General features: G+C 36.0%; 2 protein-coding genes across 6 annotated transcripts in view; both read right to left on the bottom strand.

The window, feature by feature from the left end:
- Positions 1 to 19,282, bottom strand: part of Ptprd (protein tyrosine phosphatase receptor type D) — a gene marked incomplete in the record, with an annotated part of 2,622,804 nt that overhangs the window by 1,025,696 nt on the left and 1,577,826 nt on the right.
- Positions 4,256 to 4,468, bottom strand: LOC129693258 (NADH dehydrogenase [ubiquinone] 1 alpha subcomplex subunit 1-like). The gene has a single exon (XM_055629991.1). It carries the CDS (start codon positions 4,466 to 4,468, stop codon positions 4,256 to 4,258), a length of 213 nt encoding a protein of 70 aa, XP_055485966.1.

The following is a 19,282-nucleotide window of genomic DNA, read 5'->3' as shown; positions in this document are numbered from 1 at the left end:
ACCATGTTTCAAATCAGTATGGCAGCAATCCATAGGTAAAAGGGACCTCTGCACACTCAAGTGAGTTCACCACACACATACATCACTCACAAACACAGAGACATGCAGAAAAGATGAAAATGAAAAAAAAAAAAACAGAAATATTGAATGATCTAGAAGAAACATATGACTGCCAAGAAATATATCATATTAAGCAGAATGGAAAATGTGAACACTGCGATAATGAGAAAGGTAGTTGAATCTGTAATACAGGCGACAAAAAGCAAAGCCTCAGAACTGATGACTTCACTGGTGAATTGCACCAAACATTTTATGGAAGAAACATCTTTGCCAAATTTAAAAGATGAAATGCTCTTGTTGTATTAGGTAAGTATTAGCCATAATATCCAATCAATGAGGAAAAGTAAATTAAAGATCAACATCCATAACAAATACTGTATCAAAATACTAGCAAACATAATTGCATGCCTGATTAAAAGGTCCAGACTCCATGTCCAACAAAGGCAGCTCTAAACCTCAAACACAGAGTAAAAAAAAAAATCATTATCATCTATATGATGCAGACAAAGTGACAAAATTGAACATATTTTACAATGAAAACTCTCAACAAACTGGTACAGAAGGGATGTACTTCACCACATAAAAGTCCATCTAAAAGAAACTCAGTGCTCACACCATACACATAGGTGAAAAACTAAGCATTTTTTCCTTTAAGATCAAAAATCTTATTAATAAGATTAATAATGCATATATGGCTTGTATTCAAAACAATACTTTATTTCCTTGCATGAATAAACAAAGAAGAATATATAAAGGCGTCCAAGTTGAAAAGAACTTGCTTCAATGAATGCATTTAGGAAAGCTGAAGAAAACAGCCAGAATAAAAACATCAGCTATGTTTCTGTATGCACTAAATTACCCAAAAAGAAACTCAAAGAGTTTTCCACTTTATGATAGCATTAAAATAATTACCTATGAGAAATTTAACAAATAGGGTATCATTTTCTTTTAGTTGCAAATTATAGAAACCTTAATAAAAGACACAAATATTTGAAAAGGTAGCCCAAGTCTAGTTTTTCATAATTATTATTGGTCAGATGGTTGTACTGAGATGTTATCTTTAGAACCAATGCAACTCCAGTGGACATTCTAATGTACAGAGACAGGAATAAAAGGAGGCATTATAAATTTAAAGAAAATAACAAATCACAACCTATAGCTAAAAGAACTTTGAAAAATGAATAAGCCTGAAGCATATTCCTTATTATAAATGAAAAGCTAGACAGGGCAATAGAAATTAAAACATACTTGTGGCCAAATGGGAACACAGAGCCATATATATATATATGTTCAAGTTGTTACCCAATTACTTTTAGACACAAGAACTGTAAAGATCCAAGGACGATGATGACATATTAAATTAATAATGCCAGTAAATCTTTACATCCATGTATAAGAAGAGATTTCAAAAAAACAAAATATCATTTTACTCTGAAAAGTAAATTAGAAAATTCAATGCCACGGTTCCATCATAGGTTTTATATGTGAAGTTCAAGAATAAACCACAGAATTCAAGAAAAATAAGTAAAATTTATCAATAAAAGATTTAATCAGCAAAATGGACAAAGAAAAGCCCGAAGAATGGGAAAGTTTGTAATCACACACTTAATAGAGAGTAAATATTGTAAACAATAAGGGACATAGAGAATTCAGTAAGACAGAAACCCAACTTTTAAATGTATTAGTGTTCCAAACAAACACTTTCCCAAAAATACATTCAATTGGTAATATATTCAAAACAACCATCACTATTTTTAATCACTAGAAAAATAAAAGCAAAATCACTATGAAGTCCTATCTTGAAGCAAATATGCCGATTATAAAGACAAGAGACAACCAAAGTAAGCATTTGTGGAGAGAGAATAGTCCTTGTGCACTGTTAATAGAAATGTAAAAGATTGTAGGCATTATAAGAACCTGCCACAGAAGGCCTCTGAAAGGCTCTGCCCTGCAGACTGTCAAAGCAGATGCTGAGACTTATGGCCAACTGTTGGGCAGAGTGCATGGAATCTTATGAAAGAAGTGGGAAATAGTAAGATCTGGAGAGGACAAGAACTCCACAAGGAGAGCAACAGGACCAGAAAATTTGAACACAGGGGTCTTTCCAGAGACTCATACTTCAACCAAGTACCATGCATGGAGATAACCTAGAACCCTTGCACAAATGTAGTCCATGGCAGTTCAGTGTCCAAGTGGGTTCCATAGTAATGGGAACAGGAACTGCCTCTGACATAAACTGATTGGCCTGCTCTTTGATCATCTCCCCCTGAGGAGGGAGCAGCCTTACCAGGCCACAGAAGATGGCAATGCAGCCACTCCTGATGAGATCTGATAGACTAGTATCAGAAGGAAGGAGAGGGGGACATCCCCTATCAGCGGACTTGGGGAGGGGCATTCGTGAAGAAAGGGGAGGGAAGGTGGGATTAGGAGGGGGGGTTATGGGGAGGGATACAAAATGAATAAAGTGTAATTAAGAAAAGTTAAAAAAAAAAGATGCACCATGAATGCTTTTTTAAGAGTTCAAAATGGAATTGCCATGATTCAGCATTTTCAAATCTTGACTAGAGCATTTCTACACATAGCACAAGTGATATAAACTATAGAGAATGCACACATTTGGTGTTGGTGGATTCCTCAGGACAAGTATTCAAGAATGAATTACCTTCTAAGACCAAGAAGTGTTTAGAAGTGGTGAAGGTCATATGGCTCAATTTATGCTACATTAAAATTTCATTGGCCACTAAATATAGGAAGAAATATAGGGACATGCATATCTTCCCAGAGAGTACCTTGAGAGACTAGAGTCTTTGTCTATGTAGATGGCAGGGAAAAGAAAGAAAAATGAAGTGCCCTTGTCTGTATTTTGCAGTAGTGGAAAAGACATTAAGGGTTTCTAGGGAAGATTCCATTTTGATCCAGTGAAGCACAGGTTCAAAAGGATAGCATGATAGGAAAGGTACAAAGACATGATGCTGATGACCAGGACAAGAAGGTACTGAGTGTTCTGAACATATCAGAATGTCAAAGTCATTCTCTGACTTAATACTGGGACAGCTTCCACATTTTTTCTCTTCAACTCTATTACCCTTATCTTGAAAAGAACCCCAGGTGCCGACTTCCCTAATTTCACAATATGGTGTAATTTGGTGAATGTTTCCATGTCCAGATTGTTAACTCTGTGTCAGTTTAGAAGACTATTTTATTTATAAAGCTAAATATTTTCTCTGATGTGGGCCATCAGAATAGAAAAGAACCATGGCTCAGATGTGGAGCTTCACAGAAACAAAGTTGGCTGTTAAAGCACCTCAGGGGTAGAATCCAGTAAACCTATGAAACACATCTATTTATTGATGAGGAAATACTGATTAAATTATTAGGACATGCTTAGCAAGTGGTAACTGGAAACTGTTGCTATGAAGGAGTGGAATTTCTACAAATATTTTGCAAAGCCATAGTTTTGAAGGTATGTTTGGTGTCCCTAGCGTCCTCTGTGAAAAAATGAGTTGCTTGGGTGCCATCAAAAAGAATCCACGGGTTATGAAAAGTGCAAATTTCGTTTGATTGTTTTTCTTTTTATTATTTTTGAATATTTAGTGTGAAGAGGTTATTTTTAAACTCCATTAAAATAAAATAAACATAAAAAATTTTAAAAAAGGTTTCTTCGTGATAGAAACAGAGCATCAACTGTACTTTATGGTAGAAGCAGATGGATGGCAGCTGAGCTTTGAACGTAAATTTTCTAACTCTAATTTCTCTTGATAGTAAATCTATCTCCCCAAACTCTCAGAGAATCAAAATTTGGTGACATGTTCTAAAAGTCTGCACTAGACTGGAGAAAATATTCTAATTTTATTGTATATTTAAGGTACCCTTTCTTGCAAATGGGAAAATCACCCTAATATGAGGCTAAGGTGTGGGTATACCTTAATACTAAATGTCTACCCAAGTCTAAAAGAAAACTAAACTCCCATGGGGGGGGGGGGACCACGAAGTTCCAAGTTTAACCCCTCTCTTCTACCACCAGTAGTATTTCAAGCACTGAAACAACACTACTCATTTACAGCAGAGTTTTTAATTTTGTATTAAGCAGCACGTAACACGTGTATAGTATATACTATGCTGCATAGACTTCTAGCAGGAACAGATGACCATAACTGACAACTTCTGGTTTTCCATCAGCCAGGAAAATGCTTCCTTAGTCAATGTTCTCCAGGCCCCTGGACAAATGGTAGCGATTGACTCCAGAGAGGCGTCTATCTCGTTCCATCAGATACCACTGGTAATGAAGTCGGGCAACTCTTTTTTCCTTGCCGCCGTTGGTGTACTTGTGGATGTATGCAGTGGACACCCCGGGGATGATCAAGCACACGCCTATTGCGGAAAGGCCAGGAAGAATATGGAACCACATCTTCGCACGTTGACTCACACTCCAAACCTTCAACGGCTCCTCAGAGGTAACAGGCTTTGCGTCTCTTCTGGCAGCACGAGGGAGGGATGGTGCCCGTATGTTTCCGTATGCTTCCGGAGGAAGCGACGGCAGCAGGAGGGGCTCAAAAGTGACTGGTGTTTACAGTCTGGAAATCTTTCCCAGGTGTTTTCTCTGCCTTTTCATTTCCTCTGGTCCAATTCATTGTCTCAGAGACCGGAGGAATGATTGCCAGACAGAACAAGATATGTTGTCTCTGGCTGTATTATTTTCCTTCTTCCAAGCATGCTGTCATCTGAAGGTCAGTTATATGTAATAAATATGTAGTAAAATGACCTGCCTGTGTTCCCTTTAAGGGAGTTAGTCTTGATACTCATTAATTACCTCCCTCCCTTCAGTACAAATTGTTTTTTAAAACAATTGAGTGAAATAGCTGTATGTGTGCAGATGTGCTCATATATTTCTGTATGTGATTCTATAAAAGAAGGGTTCTCCTTCACCAACATTACCCCACGCTGTGAAGGGGACCAAACTGTACAAGCCAACAGGGTCTATGCTCTGTGGGAAGAGCCCCTTCAGATGAATTTAGTACGACAAATGCCTTGGGAAACTAAAAGGCACTCTTTCGTCCCTGGAGGAAACAGAGGCTTTTGCTCAGCATAATGCCCTTGTCTAACGTTCTTTGACCCTTTCTAACATTTTAAGCCTAAATGAAGTCTGCCAGTGGCACACTGTGGCCTGTTTAGTAATTTTGACAGGAACATTGGCCGAAGTTTATTTTTTAACCTAGCTGATGAGAAAATAACATCGGTTATTTTCTGATCATATGTCCTAATAGGCTGATCTCATCTATTTCTATCTCATCTATTTCCATTTGTTCATCTCTTTATTTTTTTAATGTAAGAAATCTAAAGAGGTGATTTAGTACATGCATATGATCCTTGGTCATGAGTGAGAGCAAAGTACCACTAAATGACAGGTCAATGACAGAGGCCAACAGCAACTGCATTGGCATGAGTAGACTCAGCCTTGAGGTACTCTTAGGAAACTTTATATATATATATATATATATATATATATATATATATATATCAAGTTTAGATCCCCTGAAAAAGAATGTCTGCTTAAGTGTATGTAACCAAGACATACCCGGTGTTTCTGACAGCTACCTTCCACTTTCTGCTTCTTAGCTTCTGTGGAGTCACACAGTGGAGCATGGAAGGATTTGCATCTTTTTTAGGTTTCCTCTGTGCTTGCCTGAGTGGAGCAGAGATTTATAGGAAACTGGTCCCCAAATCAGGAGAGATTTCTCTTATGGCATGAAGGTACTCTTTGCACATTTATAATTTTATGCTGAGAAAGTCAGACCCAGCAATTCTTTTCTGACACTGTCGAGGAAAGAGAGCAAGGACATGTTTCTGAATATTCTGGGCTATCTCTTCCAATTTCTTCTGCCTAGAAGGTTCTCTCTTTCTGCCTAATCCATGTCTGGAGCTTTTTACAACATGGAGGGAGATCTGAGCTCTTCTGTTTTGGCCACTCCTGTACTCAGTCCCGGTTTCTTTTGCTTCATTTACCAAACTTTAATACAATTCATATTATGTCTCTTACTTTATTTCCTTTTTATAAACTATTCATTGTATTTTATTGATACTTATTTTTAGAACATATGATAATACATGTCATAAAATAAGGATTAACAAATGTTAGTGAAATTTAACTGAACATATATTCAAATGACCTTTTCTACATGCTTTTGAGTATTTTCTTTCATTATAATTCATCAAGAATATGTTAATATGCCAGCTTATAGAATTAAGCATCTCTAGGAAGACTTATGTATTCAGAAAGTTACATCTTACTATCAGATTGTAATGGAGTTAAGATTTTTCTAAAAACAGTCATAATTTTTACCATTTAAAAATTTAAATGTACATAGAAAACAAAAAATCTATATAAAATGAGATATGTAAAAACTAATTACCTAACATTTTCATATGTGGTCACTATAGAAGAATATTTTGATATATAATAAACAGTTATTTTAATTCATTTATTGAATCTAACTATCCACAAACCCCAAGAATAAACCACACCTATAATAAACCATGAGAAATGAAGAACAGTAATGAATGCTTCCCAGCTGGAGAAAACTCTGGTCCAGATGGATTTGCTAATGAATTTTATAAGATGTTTAACCAACCTTTGAAGACTGTTTCAGACAGGTTTGATTACTTTAAATTACCAACAATTTGGAACTACCATCCTGAGTTCTCAAACTAATCGTGCTAACTGCCAAAAATTGCTAACATCCTGACATGTGTGTTTCTTAAGAACTTACATCTTTCACAAAAATGTCAATAACAAATTCCTTTCAATCTTGTGCCCAGCTCTGAAATATCTTCCCATTGAAAGGAAAATATCTTCCCATTATCAACCATGTATGAGGATAACCCACATTCATAATACTGTGTGCATTAACTTTCACTAAAATGTTACTGAGTTTTTAAAACATTCAGTGAGGTGTGGTATATATAAATATAACAATGTCATCAGTAAAGCTCTGATAGGGTGTTCCTGTAATCACAGCACTTGGGAGACAGGAAGGAGGATCACTGCAAGAAAAAAATCCAACCTGGCTACAGAGTGAGATCCTGTCTGAGAAAGAAAAAGAATGAAATGAAGCAGCATCCATGCATGTTCTACAGTTCACCAAGAAAGAGTGTTTTTATGCAAGTAGTTAACAAATGATATAAAACCACAAAATTATGAACAGTATGCTTTGATTCATTAGATACAAGTCCCTGTGTTATTTGTTAAAGCTATTTACTCTCATGCCTGAAATATTCAATTTATATTTTATTTTTTAATAACTTGGGGTCTCTAGAATTCCATTGATTTTTTGATGGTTTAACTGAATGACATCCTAATTTCAGCAATACAGCTGACTATATTCCATATGTTAGAAACTGCTCAATTTTAAAATATTATGAAAAATAAAATGACATTAGAATGACAGCACATGAAGGACATATCATTCACAAACATAAACTCAATAAGATTTAATACCCAACAGAAAACTACATGATATCAAGGATGTGAACTTTCTTATGGGATAATAGAATTAGGAACACTGTGTCTTGGGTAGAGACATAGCCATCAGATAACAGAGGGGACCATCAGGCCAGCAGGTGCTCTGCAGAAGGCTGCTGAACCACAACAATGTAAACTCCCAGATGCTTTAGTGTTAGACAGACCTGAGATTCTTTGGGTTTCCATATCTTCAAATGTAACATGAAAATGGTCATATTTTTAAATGGATCAAGGTGCTGATTAAATTAAATGCTTGAGATATAGTAGGTGCATCTGACAATAGGACTTTGATTAGAATAAAGAAAGATTTTTGAAAATAATCAGCTAGGTCAGAAGCTCTTTGTTCTATCTGCTATGTTCTTGGCACAAATGATAAGCGCAACCACAGTTTATATTTGAACAGCATGCCATGAAAAAAAATTATATATATATAATATAGATATTATATATATATATATTATATATATAATATATATATATAACGTCAAAAGATGCATTAGACCCAACAGTTACCAAAGAAATCAATGTTTAGTTTTAATTGTGTGCTTGTGTGTGTGTGTGTTTGCGTTTAGGTATGTTGTGTGAGTGCCAGTGCATGTCTACCACCGTGTACACATGGAAGTTAGAAAGCAATCTTGGGTGTCTGTTCTTATCCACTGTTTTTGAGATAAGATCACATGGTAACCACCACTGTGTCACATCACACTTCCTGGTCTGTAAGCTATGGGAGATCATCCTGTCTTCATTGCCCAACTCCGTATAGGTATGTGCCACCATTCCTGCACCATGCAAGTTCTGGTGGTTCAAGCACCGATCCTCCACCCTGTGTGGTAAGTGATTGAACCATTGAAGCATTTCCTCAGACTTAAGCTGATATTTAATACAAAGTTCATTTTTTTCACACTTTGAGCCATTCAAGAAAGGGGAGCTAAATTTTTGTTTTCAAATGATAGGCTAGTCTTAAAATAACTGTGTGTGGGTATTTAAAAAATACTACTTCCAAGATCAATAGATAGATAGAAAAACAGACAGATGACAGATAAACACATATTAGAAATTTATTCTAAAACCTATATGCAATTCTATTGGTATAATTATCAAATAAATGCCAGAAATCTATCCTTCATTTATCTTTGTTAATGATCAAATAAATATTTTTAATTTTATTAAATATTTCATAACAATATATTTCATCATATTTTCCCTACCCATCTCCTTCCAAGATTCTCCCCACTCCCTACCTATCCAACTTCATGTTTTTTTTCCTTTTTCTCAAAAACTAAATGACTAAAACAAAACTTAAAAACTAAAATCTTACAAACAAAACCTAGAGAAATTAGTAAGACAAAAAATAACAAAACAAAATAAAACACACACATAGAGGGAGAGAGAGAGCATGGTAAGGGAGCAAGAGAGAGGGGAATAGCAGGGTACAAGTAATCTTAGGGAAAAAATGAGAAAAGAGGGGCTGTAATTAGGAAGGGACGAGGCAGATAAATACAAAATTAGAACAGAGGAGGGTAGAATAAGAGTAAAGAGTCTAAAAAAGTCACAAATAAACATATCATTTACTATCTACCTAAACACACACATAATGGAATATAAATATACATATATAGTTTAAATTTAAATTTCCCATCTGTGTTGGCAATGCTCCCTTTATGAGCCAAAACACAAAAACCCCAAAAACAAACATGAAAAATTCTTTCTTTGAGTGATTAGTCAAGGTCATCCAAGAGACTCTCCATACATTACAAACTATGCTATTACCCTTACTTTTTTCTATGGTGTGGAAGGTACATCCTTATGCATGTATTTCAGATTCAGGGCCCAGAACCCTATGAGCTGGAACTAACCTAAATACCTTCTTCCTAGTTTTTATGGTACCAGAATGCAGAGCACAAGCTTTCAAAGGAGGGAAACAACCAAGAGTCCTACCTGGCTATAACATCTATGAAACACAACATCCCAGCAGTATGGCATCATGACCCTAAAAGTACAGTAGTGGCATATATACATTGCCAGTAAACAACAGCTTTAATACTTGTCCCTATAATGAATATATATGACTACTCATCAAAGAAAATTATCTTCGCAAAGATTTACATTACAGAATACCATAACCAATCAAAATGGAGAGATTGGGATGTATCCCAGTAGATACATCCACACAACAATCTTCCCCCACCCCGAACAAGGCTCGGGAACCATTGTAAAAGTGAGGCCAGAAACACTGTAATAGACAGAAGATAAGAAAATTTGCTCTAAAACTGAGTCTTCTAGTAATCTAAGATCTATACCCATACATCTCACCAAAATACCTGCCTAAACATGAACTGAACAAGGATAACAGTATACATTCCAAAGTAGATGGGAGATAGAACTCAACCTTACAGACAGAACTAAACAGGAGATATAAGAAATTGTCTTCCCCAGGGAAGAGCACACCAATCGGTTATCTAATACCAAATGATCAGCCTTGAAAACATATATGCAAATAAAACTGTATAGACTAGTTAAGTTATATTTATGAATATATATATATATATGTATTTTAGAACATTAATTGATGAACAAAAGAGACTATGAACTTGAAAGAGAACAAGAAAGAGTATGTGGAAAGGTTAGGAAGAAGAAATGGAAAGGGAAAAATGACCTAACTATATTATAATCTCAAAAAAAAAAAAAAAGCAAGCAAACAAACAAGCATTGAGTATATTTGTGTCAATTTTTTTGTCAATTTCTACTAGGTATGGGGCCTGCTTAGGAGTGTGGCTGATATACCCAGTGGCACTCCCCTGGAGAAAACTGATTTGTCTTTCCAAGCGGTATCAATTATAAATAACATATTGGTTAGGTGTGGGACTTTGTGTCAATTCCTTTGTCAGTTTTAGAAGCTGTTCTGATTTGAAACTGTGCAGGTCTTATACTTCTTGTCACAGTCTGTCAATTCATGTGGATGTCAGTCTTGTTGTGTCTTGTGCTGGCTGGTTTTATGTCAACATGACATATGGTATAGTCATCAGAGAGGACAGAGCTTCAAATGAGAAAAGATTGGGGAAGTCTAGGCTGGAGGCAACCCTGTAGGTCATTTTTCTAATTAGTGATTTTTGATGTGCAAGGGCACGTCTCATTGTGATTGTTGCTACCCCTAGGCTAAAGTTGTAGTCTTAGGTCCTGTAAGAAAACAGGCTGGGCAAGCTGTGACGAGGAAGCCACTATGCAGCACCCGTCTATGGCCTCTGTATAAGCTCCAATTTGAATTTCTGTCCTTACTTCCTTTAATGATGGATTGCGATATGGATGTGTAAGCCAAGTAAACACTTTTCTCCCTAGTTGCTTTGATCATGGTGTTTCATTATAGCAACAGTGGTAATCTCAACGAGGATATGGCTGTTTCTTTAAGGTCAACTACCACACGTGACCCTTCATAATAAACAATATAAAAAGCATTGTATATCCATAAGCTCCATTCAAACATGTTTTTACTTTTTTTAAAGTCCATATTTCTGTTGACAGCATTGAAAAGAGTAGATATTTGCTAAAGTTTAAGTTGAAATATTATTATTTTTCTTCCCAAGAAGTTACTTAAAAATACTGTCATTACTATTTTCATAACAATGGCCATTCTTCTTATCTTCTGACTTGCCCTGGCTATGCCTTTGACTTCAATAATCATATATAATAGCATATTATGTGACACTTCCGATATTTCTACATAGCTTAATATATTAGGATTTTCTTTTCAAACCACGGTCATATATTCTATATAATGGTTATAATTAACCTTGCTATTTCATTTTAAATAGTATACAAAATGCATGTATTTGCCTCACCTTTGTGTGTGTGTGTGTTTGTTAGTGTGTGTGCAGGTATGCTTGGATGCATATTCCGAGGATAACCACACATGCCATTTATAAAGGTCTGTCCATTGTGTTTATTTTAATATTAAGTTCTCTCATTGGCCTTGAATTCACTGACATGCCTGCCAGTAATTCACATGTCTCTTTCTCCCCAGAACTAGGATAATAAGCATGAGTCATCATGTCCAGCTCTTTTACATGCTTCTGGGGATTTATATTATGTCTACATGATCACAACTCAAGAACATTTCTAAGCTAGCTCTTTAGTCCTATTTCATTTTTTCCATTTTTATTTTATTTTTATTAATTACACTTTATTCATTTTGTATCCCCCCCGTGGCCCCCTCCCTCCTCCCTTTCCAATCCTACCCTCCTTTCCCCTTCTCCATGCATGCCCCTCCCAAGTCCACTGATAGGGGAGGTCTCCCTCTCCTTCCATCTGATCCTAGTCTATCAGGTGTCATCAGGAGTGGCTGCATTGTCTTCCTCTGTGGCCTGGTAAGGCTGCTTCCACCTCAGGGTGAGGTGATCAAAGAGCAGCCTGTCTTATTTCACTTTTAACAGCTACTTATTTTTTCATTGTTTAGATGGTCAATGATTTAACTTGTTTTTTTACAACATGGATTATTGGATTGTTTCCAATGGGCCACCATCACAATGTCTTAAGATGGCAGAAAACATTCAAAAATAGACAGAAGTTACAAGGATCTGATTTTTTTTCCTCTTGCTGGAGTTTAAAGAACATTATATATGAGAAATATTATCATGCAATATAAATGTTTTTTTTTTTTACTTCAGGAATGACATTGCAGACAATTCATGCTGTTTGAGCTCTGAGAGGGAATTTTGCAGATTATGTTCCTGAGGTTCAGCTAGCAACTTTCTTAATCTTGCTTGATTGTATATAACAGAGGAATAATGAATAGGGACAGATATAAATCAAGCTAAATGGATAAGAGCAGTAATTCATAGAATATCCCAAATTTATAAAAGTGTGAATTTTTCATTAAAGTAATACACAAGAATATAGGAGGTAAGCTTAATACACAGCTTTAAATTGCCTTTCTATATCACCAATGAATATTTTGAATTTAATACTCTATACACCAGTACCTCTCAGAAATGAAACAGTTAAGCATGAATCAAACAAAGCATGTATAACATCTAAGCAAGGAAAATGAGAAAACTCTAATGAATGATAATAATGAAGCACTGATAGGAATGCAAATTTAATGGATAAGTAGACTCTCAAGAATATTAAGATGTAGCTCTTCTAAATTTGTTTTATAAATCCAATGCCTTTAATCAATATATTAAAAGTTATTTTGTAAACTGATTTCAAATTTTATGTGGAGAAGAAAATAGAATAAAATGTTTGACACAATAAAAACCTTAATAGAACCAATGGCCAGATGCTATCTGACTTTAAGACTTTCTATAAAGTTACAATAATTAAGACAGTATGGCATTAGGCAAATCATGGAAAAACAGATCAATAGGACAGATGTGGAAGGAGAGAAGTGACCCATGTACATTAAGGCAATAGCTCTTTCATAAACCAAAGAAGGGCAAAAACTGTATGGAGCTCATACAGTCCGGGTGCTGTGATATCTGAAGAGCCACACGAAAAGAAAAATACGGCATGCATTGTATACTATTTCAAAAAAAATCAACACAGAATAAATGACAGATAAAATACATAGTTCAACAATAACAGAGGAGAAAATCTAAGTGACTTTGAGTATGTGATAACATCTTAGTTGTTACAAAAAGGGCAAGATCTATGAAAGAAATAACTGATGAGCTGGACTTCACTAAAATTTAAATCTTCTGCCCTGAAAAATACACCATCAGGGAAATTAGAAGACAATCACAGATTGTGGAAAAATATTTGGAAAAGACACATTTGGCAAATTACATGTCCAAAATAGACAAAGAAAGCTTAAAACTCAACAGTTAATAAAAATGAACACACTAATTGAAAAAATGGTCAAAAGAACTAAATAGACACTTCATCAAAATATTAGAACATATAATATTTTCAATATTATTAAGGTAGCAAAAATTTAAACAAAATTGAGATACTGCATATGTTAGATTATTCGTAACCCCAAATCCCAATGCTGCATGATGTTAACAAGCAGAAAAGCAACTGGCATTTTACTGTGGCAGTTGTGAAGAATGGTACAGTAGGCAGAGAGCCTGGCAATATTACATGAAGCTAAAACTACTCTTTTTAGGATCCAGCAGTCATGGGATTAGTGTTTACCTAAGTGAGTTCAAAATTTAGGTTTATAAAAAAGGTGCAAATGAATATTTATGGAAATATTATTCATAATTTTAAAAGCTTGGAAAAACCAAAAATATATTCTTCAGTAGGTGAATAAATAAACAAACTGTAACACATTGTTCAGATAATGAAATGTTTAAATTTGATAAGGAAACAAGTTATGAATCCATGGCAAAATCACCCATGGAGAGGCCTTTGGTAGGAGTGAGTAAGTGAAAAAATGTCCATCTAAAAAGACTATGTACTTTTGATTCCATATGTATGGGCATCTGAAAAAAAGGCAAAATTATAGGTATTGTGAGGAAAAGACAAATAGCATACAGAACTTTTAGATTGTGAATGAATCTTGACATCATAGTAATGTCTGCATTTTCTCACACCAGTAAAAGACACACACCCAGAGTAAAACACGATGTGTCCATAGGTTCCAGATGACTGGAAATGCAGACTGCTCAGTGCTACCAATATTCTCAGCCAGTGGGTCTGCTAATACTGAAGAGCTGTGTTTACATTACTTCAGGAGATTGTGAGTGATATCAGGTTTTTTTTTATTTTTTATTAATTACACTTTATTCATTTTGTAACCCCCCATAAGCCCCTCTCTCCTCCCCTCCCGAGACCACCCTCCCTCCCCTTTCTGCATGCATGCCCCTCCCCAAGTCCACTGATAGGGGAGGTTCTCCTCTCCTTTCTGATCTTAGTCTATCAGTTCTCATCAGAAGTGGCTGCATTGTCCTCTTCTGTGGCCTGGTAGGGCTGCTCCCCCCTCAGGGGGAGGTGATCAAAGAGCAGGCCAATCAGATTATGTCAGAGGCAGTCCCTCTTCCCATTACTAGGTAACCCACTTGGACACTGACCTGCCATGGGCTACATCTGTGCAGAGGTTCTAGGTTATCTCCACGGATAGTCCTTGGTTGGAGTATGAGTCTCTGGGAGGTTCCCTGTGTTCAAATTTTCTTGTTCTGTTGCTCTCCTTGTGGAGTTCCTGTCCTCTCCAGCTCTTGCTATTTCCCACTTCTTACATAAAATTCCATTCACTCTGCCCGACAGTTGGCCATCAGGCTCAGCATCTGCTTTGATAGTCTGCAAGGCAGAGGCTTTCAAAGGCCCTCTGTGTTAGGCTCCTAGGTTTGTTTGTTTGTTTGTTTGTTTTTTGCTATTTCAGCCTTCTGGCTGATCTAACTGGATGTCTACATGTTTAAAAGAGTTCAAATAGATCCATGCTTATCCCCCTGCACAAAAGTAAAGTCTACGTCGATCAAAGATCCCCAAATAAAACCAGACACACTAAATATGTTAGAAGAAAAAGTGGAGAAGAGCCTTGAATGCATTACCACAGGAGAAAAGTTCCTGAACAGAACACCATCAGCTCAAGCTCTAAGGTCAACAATCAATAAACATTACCTTATCAAACTGGAAATCTTCTGTAAAGCAAAGTATACTGTCATCAGAACAAAATGACAGCCTACAGACTGGGAAAAGATCTTCACCAACCCTACATATGTCAGAGGGCTAATATCCAGAATATATAAAGAACTTAGTAACTGAAAAACGTTTACTATATTTAGGTAAGTGCCTGGTATTCCTGATCTCCCCAGGACATTAAACATAAATGAATGTTGGATTTTATCAAATGCTTTTTCAGCATCTAAGGAGATTATCTTGTGTTTTTTTTTTTCTTTTAGTTTGTTTATATGGTGAATTACATTGAGGATTTCCATATATTGAACCACCCCTGCATACCTAAGATAAAGTCTACTTGGTTATAGTGGATGATATCTTTGATGTGTTCTTGTATTTGGTTTGCAAGTATTTTATTGAGTATTTTTGCATCAATGTTCAAAAGGGAAATTGGCCTGAAATTCTATTTCTTTGTTCAGCTTTTGTGAAGTTTAGGTAGAGAAGGTGACTGTGGCATCATAAAATGGGTTTGGTAATGTTCCTTCTGTTTCTGTTTTGTGTAATAGTTTGAAGAGTATTGGCATTAGCTCTTCTTTGAAGGTTTGCTAGAATTCTGGACTGAAACCATCTGGCCCTGGGCTTTTTGTGGATGGGAGACTTTTGATGACAACTTCTATTTCCTTAGGGAATATAAGACTATTAAATTTATTTACCTGGTCTTGATTCAGCTTTGGTAAGTGAAATTGGTCAAGAAAATTGTCCATTTCATCTAGATTTTCAAATTTTGTGAATTATAGACTTTTGAAGTAAGACCTAATGACTGTTTAGATTTCTACAGTATCTGTTGTTATGCCATCATTTTCATTTATGATTTTGGTGATTTGGATACCGTTTCTCTGCTTTTTAGTTAGTTTGGCTAAGGGTTTGTCTATCTTGTTAATTTTCTCAAAAAACCAGCTCTTGGTTTCATTGATTCTTTGAATTGTTTTATTTTTCAATTTATTGATTTCAGTCCTGAGTTTGATTATTTCCAGCCATCTATTCTTCTTGGGTGTGTCTGCTTCTTTTTTCCCTAGGGCTTTCAGGTGAGCCATTAAGTTACTTGTATGAGATGTTTCAAATTTCTTCTTGAAGCCAATTAGTGCTATGAACTTTCCTCTTAGCACTACTTTCATTGTGATAGCCAGAAACTGGAAACAATCCATATGTCCAGCAACAGAGGAATGGATACAGAAAATGTGGTACATTTACAAAATGGACTACTACTCAGCAATTAAAATCAAGGAAATCATGAAGGCAAATTGTGGGAACTAGAAAATTTCATTCTGAGTAAGTAGAAAGACACACATGTATATACTCAAAGTTGATATTAGACATATATATAGGATAAACATACTAAAATCTGTACACCTAAAGAAGCTAGACAAGGAGGACTCTGGATAAGATGATCAACCACACTCAGTAAGGCAAACAGGATGAAAATTGAAAGATTAAACAGAAAATAGGGCAGGAGCCTACCCCAGAGGTCCTCTGAAAGACTCTACCCAGTAGGGTGTTAAGCAGACGCTGAGACTTATAGCCAAACTTTGAGCAGAGTGCAGAGAATCTTATGAAGAAAGAGGGAGATAGAAAGATCTGGAGGGGATAGGAACTTCACAGAACAGATACCTCTGGACACAGGGGTCTTTTTTGAGACTGATACTCCAACCAAGAACCATGCATGAAGATAACTTAGAACCCCTGCACATATGTAGCCCATGGCAGCTCACTGTGCAAGTGGGTTCCATAGTAATGTGAACAGGGACAGTCTCTGACATGAATTCAGTGTCAGGGTCTTTGTTCACCTCCCCCTAATGGGGGAGCAGCCTTACCAGGCCCCAGAGGACGACAAAGAATCCAGTCCTGATGAGATGTGGTGGAGTAGGATCAGGTGGATAGGGAGGAATACCTCCCCTATCAGTGGACTGGAGAAGAGGCATGGAAGGAGATGAGAGATGGAGGTAGGGCAGGACTGGGAGAGGATGAGGGTGGGAGCTACAGCTTGGGTAGAAAGTGAATAAATTGTAATCATTAAAAAATATATTAAAAAATGAAGAAAAAAATTAAAAAATGGAGAACAGAGCTAAGCAGAGAATTCTCAACAAAGGAATATTGAATGGCAGAGAAACACTTAAAGAAATGCTTAACGTTCTTAGCCATCACGGAAATGTAAATCAAAAAAACTCTGAGATTCCATCTTACATTCAAAAAAATGGCTAAGATAAAAAAACTCAAGCAACAACACATGCTGGAGAAGATGTGGAGAAAGGGGAAATCTCATCCATTGAATGTAAACTTGTACAACTACTTTGGAAATCAATCTGGCACTTTATCAGAAAACTGGGAATAGTGCTACCTCAAGACTAAGCTATACTACTCCTGGACATATATCTGAAAGATGCTCAACCATACAACAAAGACATATGCTCAACTATGTTCATAGCAGCTTTATTCATAATAGCCAGAATCTGGAAACAACCTAGATGACCCTCAACCAAATAATATGGATGATATCTTTATCTTGCTCTTAGTTTGACCCAAAATAAGCCTAATGCAAAACCAGAAACATTTCTTGAAAATGGTTAATTTAGAAATTATTTTGTAAAATATGGAGTCTTGTACACTAAGAAACATTTAAATGTCTTATACATTTCTGCATTCATGTGGCTATTAAATTTGCTTACGAGTATGTGTGTAAGCGGAATCCTAGTTGTTTCTTAAATAGGTAGTATTGATTACCATATATTTTTTCTTTTAATAGTTGTTTCTACTATTTAAGACTAAAGTAACCATGTAACAACACTTAGAGAGAATAAAAATCTTAATTTAATTATATGTTTTTATAGCTGAAGGTTAAATGTTAAGTGTGAGTCTTGCTGGTATTATATAGTAAGTTATACTTGATCCCTGAGTAGGCCGGCCAAGATGAAGGGGTGTCTAACTGCCATCAAGGGAGACACAGAAACTCAGCTAGGCAACATCTTAATAAAGCATTGCTTTTGTAGAGACTATGGTAGGTACTTTACAGTCTTTTGAACTTCACTCTTCTTTTTAAGACCTGAGTATGATGAAACATTCATTCTTCCACAGGGAACACTACCTGCCCTATGTGACTCTTATCTTGAGGTCAGAATTAATGGCGTGGATGCATTTCAATCTTCCCTTACATTTCATGTCATATCAAAAAAAAAAAAAAAAAAAAAAAAAAAAAACAAAAAAAACTATGACATGGAAGAGCACATAGGAAAGCTTTTCCTTTTCTGCTTCATTTCCCTTTTATAATTGGACCTCTGGGCAGTGAAATAAGACAGGACGCCTTGATCTATGCTTTCAGTGTGAAAGCAAAGTGCAAAACTCTTTCTGGTAAGGTTATGCTAATTTTACTTCCAAGACTTAGATAATCCCGTTGTACAATTCATCTTCTATAGTGAGCAGTGTGGTAGATAAACCACATTCCGAATTAATTACCATAAATCAGAAGTACATTCATTGTATTACTGTGAGATCTTTCATTTCCCAGGAGGAAATGTCCCATCTACAAATGAAGCCTTTACAGGTTCAATTATATCTGCTCATTTCTTTTCTCTCTCAAGCTCAGCGATCATCTGTAATTTACTTTTATATTTTCTTCTGTACAGATAGTATCTAACATCCACATGGCAGCACTCCTCAGACAGCATTCCCCCAAACAATCTGCTCCGTGAAAGTGTGCAGTCCTTTTGGCATGGCCATTTGGTTTGAGTGAACTCCATTTGGAATTTCTTATAGAATGAAGATAAACATTACAGTGAGGCTAGAAACAATGGCTTCTATTTACAGTCTTCTCTCTGCTTAGAACTTGTTAGAGGTGTCTCAGCTCTGTGCAGTATCCACACTAAAGAATTCTTCAGCACCTCCTTGCTTGTTCACTATTACACCATCAAGGGAAACTATTAATCAAACAATTGTCATACTTTTCTTTCTTATATTAAAACATTTGGGTATTATGACTTTTCATAAACAAGTAGTTAGTGCATGTGGAAAATAATTCAATCACGGCATGTTTTACAGGTTATGGCTGCACTTTGAAATCATTTTACTATCTCTGGCAGCAATTTACCTAAATACTGT

Source organism: Psammomys obesus, unplaced genomic scaffold, assembly GCF_907164565.1.
Source record: "Psammomys obesus unplaced genomic scaffold, mPsaObe1.curated_primary_1811, whole genome shotgun sequence".
NCBI lineage: Eukaryota > Metazoa > Chordata > Mammalia > Rodentia > Muridae > Psammomys > Psammomys obesus.
Note: the sequence above shows the minus strand (reverse complement) of the source record. Positions and strands in the feature narration are given on the sequence as shown.